General features: G+C 42.8%; 2 protein-coding genes across 2 annotated transcripts in view; both read left to right on the top strand.

Moving 5' to 3' along the window:
* Positions 5,203-9,776, top strand: LOC8065742 (probable peroxygenase 4). The gene is made up of 6 exons (XM_002438132.2): positions 5,203-5,768; positions 5,967-6,110; positions 6,251-6,336; positions 7,475-7,575; positions 9,173-9,298; positions 9,385-9,776. Exons 1-6 carry the CDS (start codon positions 5,741-5,743, stop codon positions 9,542-9,544), a joined length of 645 nt encoding a protein of 214 aa, XP_002438177.2. The 5' UTR covers positions 5,203-5,740; the 3' UTR covers positions 9,545-9,776.
* The window catches only part of LOC8065741 (probable peroxygenase 4), a 2,958-nt gene continuing 2,018 nt past the window's right edge, over positions 12,993-13,932 (top strand). Inside the window, exons 1-2 of the mRNA XM_002438131.2 lie at positions 12,993-13,214; positions 13,417-13,530. Of these exons, the coding sequence (XP_002438176.1) occupies positions 13,145-13,214; positions 13,417-13,530 (184 nt within the window). The 5' untranslated portion in view covers positions 12,993-13,144. The remainder of the gene's footprint in view (positions 13,215-13,416; positions 13,531-13,932) is intronic.

Raw genomic sequence — 13,932 nt, 5'->3', positions numbered from 1 at the left:
CCGTGAGCAATGATGAGCCAAACGTCGTACCACTCAACAACCAACCGGATCACGCTATCATTGATCCGAATGTGTCTTGCCTTCAGCATGGATCCATCTTCATAAACCTTCTTCTAGTACCTATCATGCACCATATTGAGTTTTGACTATGAAGGAAAGGTGTATGTGGATGACTTTCTCCAAGAAAGATGTTTTCTTGCAAAGGGAGCACATATTAAGGTCGATTATGAAGCAAGTTTTACTAGATCCATGCAGGACTACAATTAGGGGAGCTCAATTGTCCATGTGGGGCAATATACATGTGTCTAGACACATGATTTATAACCAGTAGCAATGGTGGTAGCTAGATCCGATGGTGGAAAACCAAGTAATAGGTGGTTAGGTGGATCCAACTGTCCCTAACACTACTAGGTCAATCCAAAACCCAGTAGTAAGGCCCTTATGTCGTTGCCAAATCAAGCCACGACCATGCCCCACATTGGCATATCAAACTTGGTGATGTTTTGAATCGATAATGATATCCCGCATATCACTGTCGGTTAGTGTCTTTGATTAGCAGTGATAGTGGGCTTCACTGTCGAGTCACTTGAGTATTTGTCTGTATCCTAGGTTTATGACCCAACAATGAAGCCATATCAATGCTAGCTCATACACACCCAACAATGAGACCTATATATAGGGATTATGAGTGCTATAGTAGTGTAGGCTTAACTTTTGCAACTTACATGTAAACAACCCAAGTGCAATGAGACCATTGACCATTGTGCTTGGCAACCTAAGGAGCATCATCTTACATGAAAGAACATGGAGAGCTAAGCGTGAAAGTGAGGAGGATAGGAGGTGGAGTGACATTGATGGAAATTTAGCGTGAAAAATGGTTGACATAAAACCAGAGGGGTTGCAGGGAAAACCTAGAGGATGTATGGGGAGGGAAAACCGGGAGCACCTGGTTGCAGTCGTGTTCCTTCTTCAAGTTGATCTGTTGTTGGATGACTACATTCCCATCTTTTTAGTTGTATATAGATAATATACTAAAAGAGAAATAGATAGATATAGATAGAAGATAGAAGAAGAGAAATAGAAGAGGTGTAGATATAATATCTTATCACTTGTCTATACCTCCTCTCTAGTAGGCTTTGGTTTTCTCTTCTCCTTTTTGCCACATTGTTGGCGTAGGCTTGGAGGAAGGGGATTGAGGTTGTGGTGTGGCATGTTGAGGGCATGGTCGGCCGAGGTAGGGTCTATGGAGAGTATGTTAGATATGTGTTGAATATGTGGTTAGTTATGACTTCAGCTGTATTACGGGCTATGGCAGAGTTAGAGTTGAATTGTGTATCCTAAGGGCCATAAATATGAGACAACGACTTCTATTGTAACATGTGATGACTTAGCGATTGGTTTGGGCAACGATATGGCTACAATAGCGTTTGAATGCTAGTTTTATGGGGGAGGGGGGAAACACTTGTAGTCATGCGGTCATGCCTCAAGGATGTAGGCACATCACTCAACTCATTAAAATACATCATGCCTTGATGTCATTCTCACTTATTTATTTTCTTCTATAGTGTTTATGCTTCCACATTCATTAGTTAGTATATTTGTTTCGGTTTGGATCTAACCATGTACTCTAATGGAGTATATTAAGAACCATGTGATGAGCATGTACCACACCCTAGGGTGGGTACAAATACAAGTTCACGCCAAGATCAACGATTGGCCCAATGGAATTGAGCTTGCTCAGGTGCACCGCTCCAAGTTCCGTATGCTAGTGCCACTGTGCGCAACTTTCACCAGTAGCTCCCTGATGCGCCATTGTGACCATTTCTCCTTATGGTTCCCTAGCCACCATTGCAGCCGGCCCCGACATCGACGATCACGCATTGCAACGTTGAGTTTGATGGTTGCTGCGGTTGTAAGCAGGAAAATTCAGAGGGGCACCAATTAGCACTTTGTGGAGGCATCTAGTGGCCCAGTGAGCATCATCATTGTCAGAGGAGGCACACAATATTTGTTGGCCACCACACAAATAGAATCTGCACTTACCTGGTTGCTTGCTGCAACGCTCTTGCCAATATCCATGGTGTATATCAACGCATCAGGAGCTAGGCTTAGTGTCGCTAACACGCCAAATGCTAGATTCGTCGCATCCTGAGGAGCTCATGGGTGGTTGGTGGTCCATACAGGATCTTGAGTCAAGAAACAATCAATTTTCTAGGCTTAGGAGTTAGGAAGTGGAGTATGGAGCATGTAGACAATGCACCAAGCAAAAAGAGTTGGAGGCGATGTGTGTAGCTGCGAGCGTGTAGACCTACAATGCATGATGAGGCAACACTGCCCGTATGCCACAAGGGCCCATGCTGGCGTTGATCCCCACTAGGCGTGGTCATGCGCCTCCACCTTTGCTTCACTATTGCCCCTGTGCTGAGGCCCATGGGCCGCTATTGCCTTCGCTCTGCCACTTCCCCATGCTAGACTCCTTGCGATGCCACCTCCCATTTGCTCTGCGCTGCACTAGAGCACCTTCGCTGCTAGCTCAACAACATGAATGCTACAAATTAGGGACCTACATTGCTATCGATGTTGTTCGTCAATGACCGAGCGAGCGGGAAACAAAAAGGAGAGAAAAATGATGAACCGATAGATAGGGGGTAGTCAGGGGCCCACCAATAAGAGTTATTTGGAGAGAAAGATATAGAAACACATGAAGAAATTGAATTTTATTTAGTTTAGTTTAATATTAGAGATAGACATTTCTGATGCATCTTGCTTGGCCTCTGAACCAACCTCGTTCCTTAGTGGATTCCTCATGTACACCGGGGGCAAGTGACTATGCCATCGCCAGAAGAACATTTTTCAAGTTCCCTGCTTGGTAGTTGGGATGAAGATATATATTAGGTCAAGTATATTGTTATATACCAGAAGTCTTAAAGGTTATCTCACGGAGTGCCATTGAACTTATCTAGAGAATCCATCAGCTACTCAGCAGTGTTTTTCTCTTGTAACAAATCAGCGAATAGTACTTTTTAGCCAAATGAACAGAGTTGTGGCATGAAGATAAAGGGAAAACGTGAGAGAAAAATGGTGATTATGGCCTTGTTCAGTTTACAAAAATTTTTGGATTTTGGCACTGTAGCACTTTTGTTTTTATTTGACAAACATTGTTCAATCATGAAGTAACTAGGCTTAAAAGAATCGTCTCGTGATTTACAAATGAACTGTGCAATCAGTTTTTGTTTTCAAGTATATTTAATGCACCATGCATGTATCGCAAGATTCGATGTATGATGGAGAATCTTGAAAATTTTTAGAACTAAACAAGACCTATTTCGTAAAGCAACCACCTCGTTAGCAAAACTTTAGAACATAGTACATACACATGCAACTCATAAAATTCTTTGTTGATTGCACAAATTAATACTCCCTCCATCTCAAATTGTAAGTCATTCCAAGAATCTTGGAGAGTCAAACTTTTTAAAGTTTGACAAATTTATATAATAAAATAATAATAATTATTATGATACCAACTAAATATCATTAGATTCTTCCTTAATTATATTTTCATATTATACTCACTTTATGTTATAAATCTTAGTATTTCACTCTATAATTTTAGTCAAACATAAAAATGTTTTGACTCTCCAAGATTCTTGGAATGACTTACAATTTAAGATAGAGGAAGTAGTAATTAAATTATTATAAATAAAATAATTTAAATGATAACTTAGGCCTTGTTTAGTTCGTAAAAATTTTAAAGATTCCCCGTCACATCGAATCTTTGGTCACATGCATGGAGCATTAAATATAGGCAAAAATAGAAAGTAACTGCACAGTTTACTTGTAATTTGTGAGATGAATCTTTTGAGTCTAGTTACTTCGTGATTGGATAATGTTTGTCAAATAAAAACGAAATACTACAGTACCAAAAACAAAAAATTTTGCGAACTAAACAAGGCCTTATATTATATAACTCGGTTGTTCAATCGTGTACATATAAGAGCGTCAAGTAGGCTATAGTAGACAAAGGACTTGTTTAGTTCATACCAAAATCCAAAAAGTTTTCAAGATTTCCTGTCACATCGAATCTTGCGGCACATGCATGAAGCACTAAATATAGACGAAAATAAAAACTAATTACACAGTTTGGCTGTAAATCGCGAAAAGAATTTTTATGATTGGACAATATTTGCCACAAACAAACGAAAGTGCTACAGTAGTGAAATCCGAAAAATTTTCACATCTAAACAAGACCAAAATACTAGGCCTTGTTTAGATGTGAAAAAAAATTTGGATTTCGCTATTGTAGCACTTTCGTTTGTTTGTGGTAAATATTGTCTAATCATAGACTAACTAAGATCAAAAGATTCATCTCGCGATTTACAGTCAAACTTAATACTTCATGCATGTACCGCAAGATAATGTGATAAGAAATCCTAAAAAATTTTTGGTTTTTGGGTGAACCAAACAAGGCCCTAGTGTGTTCTTGACTTCTTGTATTGGTCTGGATGAGCGCTCTGTTGACGAGTGACGACCTTTCTGTTCGCCGCCCACGGACCGAATGCCTGTGCGCGAGAGGAATCCGGCCCGAATTTCGCCACATGCAGTCCGGCAGTCCGCCACACGTCCACGAAATGACGTGACTGCATGCTTGACGTAGCTAGCTCGGGATCGTGTCTTCATCTCTGCTGCTGCTGCTGCTGTCTGACGATCGACCTCGGCCGCGGCCGGCCGCTCTCTCCTCTCGTACTCCCATCGATCGGACGACAAACCGTACGTACCGCCAGTATATCTTGGCCGTCCGCCGCTCTGCCTGTCTCGCCGTCACGCACCTGTCCAACACATACCACCAGAGGACAGAGGATCGACCACACGGTGACGTACGTGGGGCGCCGTGACCGCCGGCGCCGAGAGAGAGGCCGGTCGACCGTGAGCGGCAGCAAGCAGCACTGGCGCCATGCAATGCATGGCCGACACCTCGACCTCGAATGAAAATCTTCTTCGGCTGGAGCAGGCACGCGGCGAGGCACCGCACCGCGAGACAGAAATCTGGCCTACCTCGAACGAATCTCTGCTTTCAGATTTTCCGTCACATCGAATCTTTAGACGCATGCATAGAGTATTAAATATAGACAAAAATAAAAACTAATTGCACAATTTAATTGAAATTGACGAGACGAATCTTTTAAGCCTAGTTAGTCTATGATTGGACAATATTTGTTGAATACAAACGAAAATGCTACCGTACACATTTTGCAAAATTTTTTGCAACTAAACAAGGCCTAAGGTTGGAGTGGAGATCGCTCTCGCTTTGCGCAGACGCGCGCAGGACACGGTGCAAGCGCAACACGGACACGGCCGGCCTGGAGCCCTGGACCACCCGGGTGGGCTGCAAATAACGCCACTCCCCCACGCAACGCATCCATCCCATCCATCCATCCATCCATCCACAAAGAAAGCGTCAGTTTCCACCGATTCCGATCGAAACCGCTGGATTTGGATTCCTTTCCCCGACTCCGACTCCGTCTCCTCTGTCGCCGCCCGCTGCTGCGCTGCGCTGAGCCGCTGACACCACCTGCGTGCGAACCAGAGCATCTCTGTCCGTCCCAAATTCCTTCCTCTTCCTCCAAGCCTCCTCCAACCTCCGCTCCGCTCCCTGTCCCTGTTTCTCTGCAGCTGCATCCATCTCTCGGTCTTCGTCGGCGTCGTCGGTCGACCTCTGTCTCACTCACCTGCAACGACCTCCATGGCCGGCAAAGCTGCTGCAGACACCGGTAAGTAGCAAGTCCAAGTCGATCTAATTAAGCCCCTCCCCCAAAAGCAACATAACAGAGAGAGAGAGAGAGAGAGAGAGAGAGAGAGAGAGAGAGAGAGAGATAGCATGCAAGTCCAAAGATCAATGGCTCGGCATGTTCTTCGCGGCGCAAGTTTCGCAATCGTAACCACCGTGCTCATGTCTGTGCTGGGACCAGGGACCAACGAAGTCGAGGAGTCCTCCTCCTCCTCATCATCCTTGGCGGACGTGTACAAGGGCGAGCTGACGCCGCTGCAGAGGCACGTCGCCTTCTTCGACCGCAACAAGGACGGCATCATCTACCCCTCCGAGACATACCAAGGTATCCCTACTGTATGTATTGTATAGTAGTCCGAGAGTGAGAGAGAGTGTCTCTTCTGGATCAGCGGCGCTTCAAAACAGTACAGGTCGCGACCGGTGACCCACCAATCATTCACCAAGTGTGTGGCTGCGCTGCTGCAGGGTTTCGAGCTATCGGGTGTGGCGTCGCCCTGTCTGCTGCCGCTGCCGTCTTCGTCAACGGAGGACTTGGACCCAAGACCGTACCGGTACCTCACCTCTCTGCCTCTTGAGTGCTTTAAATTTTTGCATTGAAATATCTGAATCTTCAGAGCATATATTCTTGCATGTTTGGATTTCGCAAAAACGTCTGCCGTAGATGAAGTTAGTGAGAAACTATGAACATGTTAATACTGGTGGTTTTCGCTAAATATGTGGCTTCACTTTCACAAAGCTTCAGTTTTTTCTGTCAGTCAGGGAGAACAGAGTTATAGTGGCCAATGATCGTTTATAAGTTTCAAGCTAGTTAAGACCAAACATCTCAACTGTTTTAGCCAAAGCAGACGGGTTGGATGTCTGAAAGGTTGCTTCTTAGTATTTCTCTGCAGCACATTTTTAGCTTCAAGTAAAATGATGGCAGCTTTTGCTCCTTCTGTGTCCAAACCAAACGATGCTGCCATTTTCTTTAAAATTTACGAAAATTTAATGACACGTTTATGTATGTTTATTATATCTGTAACCTCCTCTGAAATTACAGTCTATCTGTAACCCCTCTCTCTCTCTCTCTCTAATTCGCTTTGAACTCTCCTTTATTAACACAAACTGGCTGGGCAGAATCCTGCTGGTCCATTTGAAAAAAAAAATCAATGTTACTAAGTGATGATATTTACCTAAAAGAACGTAACGTATTATTCTCAAATCTCAGAAGATCGAAGTAATATTAATAGCTTCATTTAATTTAGAGTCATAAAGAATGCCACCTAATCAGACAAGTACTGATCAAAATGTCCCTAGCGTGAAGATACTGGATCGATGCCAATGGCAGCACCCATAACATACACCTTGAAAGCTGAAAGAGAGATGCCACTGCACCTTTCTCTTCAGAAAAAATGGGAAAGAAAAAAGCAGGCATAAAAGCTACCTGCCGTGTCGTATGGCCTATAGCTACGTGCAACTGAACACTCAGGGACTCAACAAAGTACAAAGCTACCACCATCTTTTTGGTTATCTTTTGAAAGTCGCTCTGTGATAGTGGTATATACGTGTGTGTCAGTGCGCAAATCGATTCAGGTGTAAACTAGGATATCACCTTAGTAATTTGATATTTTTATTATTGTCTCCCTGATGAAGGCTGGAGCTGACTGACTCGTGTGTGTCCATGCATGTTTCTTGTTTCTTTGGCTGAAGGAGAATGAGAAGAGTGCGCCGTTTAAGCTCCCAATTTACGTGAAGAACATCCACAAGGGCAAGCACGGAAGCGATTCAGGCGTCTACGATTCCAACGGAAGGTAATGTATTTCTCTAATTGCCATCTGTCAGACGACTGTCACCATCAGCCAAGAGTCCAGCTTGATCTGGTCAGCCAGAGTGAGTTAGTAGTATATATGGCAGAAAAACCAAGACAAAGAAACACTAATCATTTAGGCCAGCAAAGCAAACCATAGAGAAGTTAGATTGATTCCTAATGCTGAGACACTCGAATTGGTAGGCGAGAGTAAACAATAGTATTGCCAATTTTCTGATGTGAGTTAGATGTATGCATTATTATCTCTTCTCATTAGGAAAAAGCTTACAGCTGGGGAATAAAGGTCTGTGCTGTGTCGTCTGCAAAGCCAAAAGCAGCACGCTCGTCAACTACTGCATCTCGTTATTAATTGTAAACAAATATGCAGAACAGCAAGCTAAGCATGGCACAAAACATAACATTGCCAAGAGTGTACTGCATCATTAGTTAACTGAATCATGAGCCAAACGAGGTGAAAAGAAAACTTGGATGTATAGGGAGGATGGGTTGGCGATGTACCGCAGCAACAGTTCAGACAAAGCTTAAGCTGGTGATGGGTGGAGAAGAGACTCCATTATATTTTAACACTTACCCTCATGTGGAGTCTCCATTAGGTTAGGTATCAGGCATATATAGAATTGGACTAAACAATAAAATATTTTATTGTACTGGTACATTAGCCAGAATTTGAACTTGAGATCTTTAGCTCCTATTCTAATACATGCACCAATAACTTTGAGCTTCTACACGAAGGAGCCTATTTGAGAAAGGAGGGCCTATTTTCTGTTGAACGGATATGTGACATTAACTTATGGCTTAGTGCCTTAGTTAATTCTAAGTGTCTAGGATGGAGTTATCAAATAGACAACCCTGAATTCCCTCAGCACCTGTCTGAGTTGCATTGGATCATGGTTTTAGAAAAATGAGGGTGGGCTATGGATCCGAGGGGTTTTCGTCCCCACGGACACAACTTGACCAGCTGTGCTACTCTTACTTTACTTGTGACCAGGTAAGTAGGTAACACGGATCATTTGGCTAACTAATAAATAAATTTCTCCTGATGATGAAGAGATAGAGGAAAAGGGTGAGGAAGAGTCTACCCCGTTCCCTCTGTTCCAATTTGTAGGATGTTTTAGCTTTCTAGATACATTGTTTTTACTAATACATCTATAAGTGCATAGCAAAAGCTATATATATTTAGAAAAGACAAAGTGTTTTACAATTTGGAATGGATGGAGTACTTCTCCATGCCTCTTCCACTGTTTAAATAATCAACACGCAACAACCAGCTGATAAAATCTGTCTATAGTGATGGCCACGGTTTAGGAAAGACTGTCCGAGACAAGTAGCAGTGTAACACTGTCTAAGGCTAGCTAAAGAAAATGGTACTAAAACACAAGTGACGATATACTAAGGAATTGGATGCGTTTGGTTTCATTTTGTAATTTACCATAGGCCCTTTTGCCAAGACAAGTCATGGTACAGAGAAACATGATCTCATGTCTTATCTTGCTAAAGAACACGCCTCTCATATACAAGTTCAAAAACTAAGTAAAATAGCCTGAAAGGAATATCTAATTACAGTATCTATCAACTTGCAGATTTGTTCCTGAAAAGTTTGAGGAGATTTTCAAGAAGTATGCCCACACCAGGCCTGATGCACTTACAGGCAAAGAGCTACAGGAGATGCTGCAAGCAAACAGGGAACCTAAAGACTTGAAAGGATGGTAAGTTCTCTACAATACGGATTACTTGGCAAGCAATAGACTTTGCTCCCTTTGATCTGAATGTTTTTCTGAAAATTTTACCGCAGGCTGGGTGGCTTCACAGAGTGGAAGGTGCTGTACTCCCTCTGCAAAGACAAGGACGGGTTTCTCCACAAAGATACTGTCAGGGCGGTCTACGATGGCAGCCTGTTTGAAAGGTTGGAGCAAGAGAGGAACTCAAAGAAAGAATCGAGTAAGAAGAAATGATAAAAAATCCAGTCGCTCTTACGTGGACAAATTTGTAAATTATGGCGTGCGCGTGGTTCGGTAAATACCGTAATTTGATTGATTCTATATGTTTGTCGATTCATATGAAGATATTGCAAGTGTTTGTTGAACATGTTTGAATTAGCAAGACATCCATAGTTGTGAGCTTTGATAGCCTTCCATAATTTGCAGTTCATACTATATATATAAATGTTTTTGTACGGTGCTTGAAAATGTTTTGAGCGTGTTGTTGAGTTGCCTTTCTTAGTCATGGTAGATGGTGTTTTTCGTCGTTCTCTCTTTTGAGGCTGTTGTTTGTCTAGTTTAAACCTTCTTTTTATCTATATAATCAACAACTCTTGCTTGATTCGTTAAAGTGAATTGTGAGACAATAGGAGTGGGCACTTGTTTGAATCAAGCGTCTAATATAAATAAAAATGTGAGGCTCCAACGTATAAAAGAGACCAACATAATTTCTTTGAAGATGCAAATCAGTTAAGTTATTTTTGTCTTATATGTCTACAAATAGGCTACCAACTATATCCAGCAATTGTAGGAAAGGTAAAAATGGAATATTAAAACGTGAAATGTAAAGTAAACAAATATAAACTCGCTCAACGCCTTTTCTTTTATCACCAAAGGTATCAGATAATTTAAATGTGAAATGTAAAGTAAACAAATGCAAACTCGGTCAAGACCTTTTCTTTTATCACCAAGGTATCAGAAATGCCCTCCACAATGTTCTGGGGAATATGGACTGCAAGAAATGATGTCATCTTCCGGAATCGTAGTCACTCTCTACAGGCAGTTAAGAACACCTTCAGGCAGGAATTAGTCTGGGCTAGGCTCAGGGCTAAGAATTCTTTCAGTGCTCAGTTGCAGTTATGGCTAGACAACTTTGTGTAATTTTGTAAATTTTCTTCATTTCTTTCTATGTTTCATGATGTAAACCTTCTGGACTTTGTACCTTTGTTTCAATTAATAAAATTACAGTAGGGGGAAACCCCTACTGATTTCCTCAAAAAAAAAGTGTCATTGGAGTCCCTTTACAAACTAGCGTTGGGACTGCCTGACCTAGCGATTCTGTCTTCATTGCTTCGGCAGTTTAGCGGTACACGCGTGTAATTGTGTGGACGGTGAGTCATGACGCCTCATCTCTCCATATTTTTTTAAGACCCAGTTACAGACACAGATGCTTACAAACACGAGCGCACACTCATCTTTTATAAACGCACACACGCACATTCTGTCTAGTGCTTCAACACATTGACGGTACAAACCCAACCACCGTTGGTTCCAAAGCCTCCTATCATCTCAAATTCTCGGCTTTGGTGACAAAAGTGGACAGTGATAATAAGCTCATCACCGTCGCTTGCGACCAGTGATAATAAGTGATATTGGCATCCATGAGCTGCTAGAGATGGAGATTATAGGAGCTAGCCGGATTCATCATAGACGAGGTCCTCATACATGATGAAAAGTTCAATATTTATTTGGGCCAGTAATTGTACAAACATCGTGCTTCTAATTCAAAGTGATTTAGTAATTATATATATACATTATCGATTGAATCATGCTACATCATTTTAGTACAATTGTTGGGGGGATGCTTCCAACGCACTGCCCCGACCTAGCCTCGTCCAAAGGGCTGAACTCTTGACCGCCTTTTCGCACTTGCTCAAGGAAGCCGTAGTACTGTTGGGGGGATGCTTCCGACACATTGCCCCGACCTAGCCTCGTCCAAAGGGCTGAACCCTTGACCGCCTTTTCCCACTCGCTCAAGGAAGCCGCTTGTGTGGTTCTATCAATTGAGGCCAGGGATGACCCTCAGCGAGACCTTTGCCACCTTGCTTAGTGGCGCTCCTGGCAAGTTACCCATGCTCCTATGCCTTTGTTTGTTGAGCATTGGCCGCAATACATTTCGAATTGGAACCCTCGCGAGGCCAACACCACGCCGTAGAACGGAGGACGGAAGATGGTCCCAAAGACGGATTTCCCCCACGCCATAAGAAGAGTGGCTCAAATGGCCATGCGAAATGATGGAAGGTGCCCCCGTGCTCCTATAGAATGATGGCCTGCCTAGTAAGGACAATTTGTAATTTTGTTGCGCCACTAGGTATGCCCTATATATATCCGGTGGGTGGCACTATCACTATATATGGGCAAACGGGCCATGCCTTACTGGGCTTCGTGCATAGCCGACGGCCCATGCACGGCACTACAAGCCACTTTTCATGCTGAGCTGACCCAATAAGCACGACCAATCTAGTAGGCAGGGCAGCTCGAGACATGTGTCGTCACCATTTCCATGACCATGGCCTCATCGGCGTCGAGGGAGGTAGTTGGCAGGTTGCATCGTGGTGCTCCAACTTAGGTGGAGCAGGGAATAAGGTGAGGGGGCAGCGGCGAAGGGGAAGCGGCGTCAGAGACGTGCGGTGGGGACAAACAAGAGGCGGTGGCGTCAGAGTAACTCGTATGAAGAGAAGGGAGTGGCGCGATCTCACGAGAGGTGATGGTGGATTTCCCGAGCCTCGTGGAAAGAAGGAGCTCGGCTATGCGAGAGCCGAGAGGACAAAGGTCGCCACTAAATGGTAAGAAGGGTTGTGACTGCGTGGGGGAAGAAGTTCGCGACTACATGAGAGCCCGTGTGGCAGCGGATGGGAGGAACAAGCAAACAGAGAATATGATAGATAGGAATTAGGGTTTCCCTACATATAATGGGCCTTTGTCAGGCCTTACGCTATTTATAGACTGTACCGTGCTGTCCGACGTGCCTGAGGAGTGGCCTAAACACGACCCTATGTGTCATGCCGGGATGACCTAGGCCCGTTGTTCACCGGGCGTATCGTGCTCGTACTGGGCCAAAATGCATGCTTTGGGTCAGACCATCGTGCCCCGGGCTGCATGTCCATGTATAACTATCACTATAACTAATGACGAATTAATGACCAATTATTACTGAATTTAGTGCAACTCCACTTTGTCAGGCGAAGCCCCCACAATAACCTTGATAACAGTGAGATATATGCGATGCATTAATAATATCAAACATAAAAATATTAGATACTATTTAGATTGAGGCTAGTATTATTAAATTGAGCATGGAATATAGTATATACTTTTATAATCTACTTATTTAGATATTAGAGATACATATATTGATACTATTTTTTTATATATTTAGTTAAACACATAAGAATATTTGATTCTTTGTGAAACGAGATGTGTGTTTAATTGTTTATTTCCGGATCGAGAGAGTAGCCTGTAGGGGCAGAGGATTTTGACTGTATGGTTGTGGTTGCCGCGAGTCACCCAGCAGGAACACCACATATACCCCACCGGCTCACATGCGGCTTCAATTTTTTCCTTGCTTATGGCTCCTGTCTTCAGAACAATTATTCGTGGTCGGAAAGATTTGCATCTATCATAAAGGAGCCAAAGGACTTAGTACCTATTACTAGAGGACGAGGATGATCTCTGCTTCATTCATATTTCTTCCAAGAACTACTTAAGCCGAGCCATGGGACGCTACCTGCTGTGACGTGCACTCTCAAAATCACACACCACTGCAGTCTGCTGAAGAAGGAATAGCCGGCAGCAATGGCAGCAGCTTCTTCATATTTGCCGCCAGTGGTGACAGCGGTTCTGTTTCTATGGGTCTTCTTTAGCTGTAAGTTCTTGTTAAACCTATCTCTTAAACTTCTTATAACTATTTCATTTGTTCCAGAAGAATTATGGATTTAATTACGGGACAAGAATCGTGCCCATCATCACGTCTTGACATAACTGTACCCATGCATGCAGCTAGCAAGACAGTTGCTGCTCAATTTTTATTTTTTCTAACATATTGTTATCATATTTCGTTATGTAAGGTGGGCATGTGGAGGCAAGTATTCATTTTGGCAACATGACTGCTCTTCAAAAGCACGTTGAATTTTTCGACCGGAATAAGGATGGCATTATTACACCTTCAGAGCTCTTCCGAGGTGAATGGCTGAGGCCCTGTTTGATCAGTTTTCCACTCTTAAAAACCAATTCTTGTCTTTAGATTAAAATCTGTATTATGAGAAAAAACTGGTGGGAGTGTTTGGATATCCAGTTTTAAAAATATGACTTCATTTATTTCTCTATGTGTAACAAGAAGTTGATATAAGCTAGATATCAACAACTTCCTGATTTTTAGAAATATGGCAAAAACTAACAACAAAAACTGATATGTTTGGATCCCACTCAGTTTTCAAAAACCATAGTGCAGTAGTATATCGAATGAGAGACCTGTCTGTTCGTTTGAGCTTTTCAACCGAATTTAACAGTATTTTTCTCTTACAATAATTCAGTCAACAATACTTTTTGTAATAGCTTATCAGCCAAACGAATAAGGTGGAGTG

Source organism: Sorghum bicolor, chromosome 10 (genome assembly GCF_000003195.3).
Source record: "Sorghum bicolor cultivar BTx623 chromosome 10, Sorghum_bicolor_NCBIv3, whole genome shotgun sequence".
NCBI lineage: Eukaryota > Viridiplantae > Streptophyta > Magnoliopsida > Poales > Poaceae > Sorghum > Sorghum bicolor.
The sequence above is the reverse complement of the archived record's forward strand: the minus strand, read 5'-3'. Positions and strand labels throughout refer to the sequence as shown.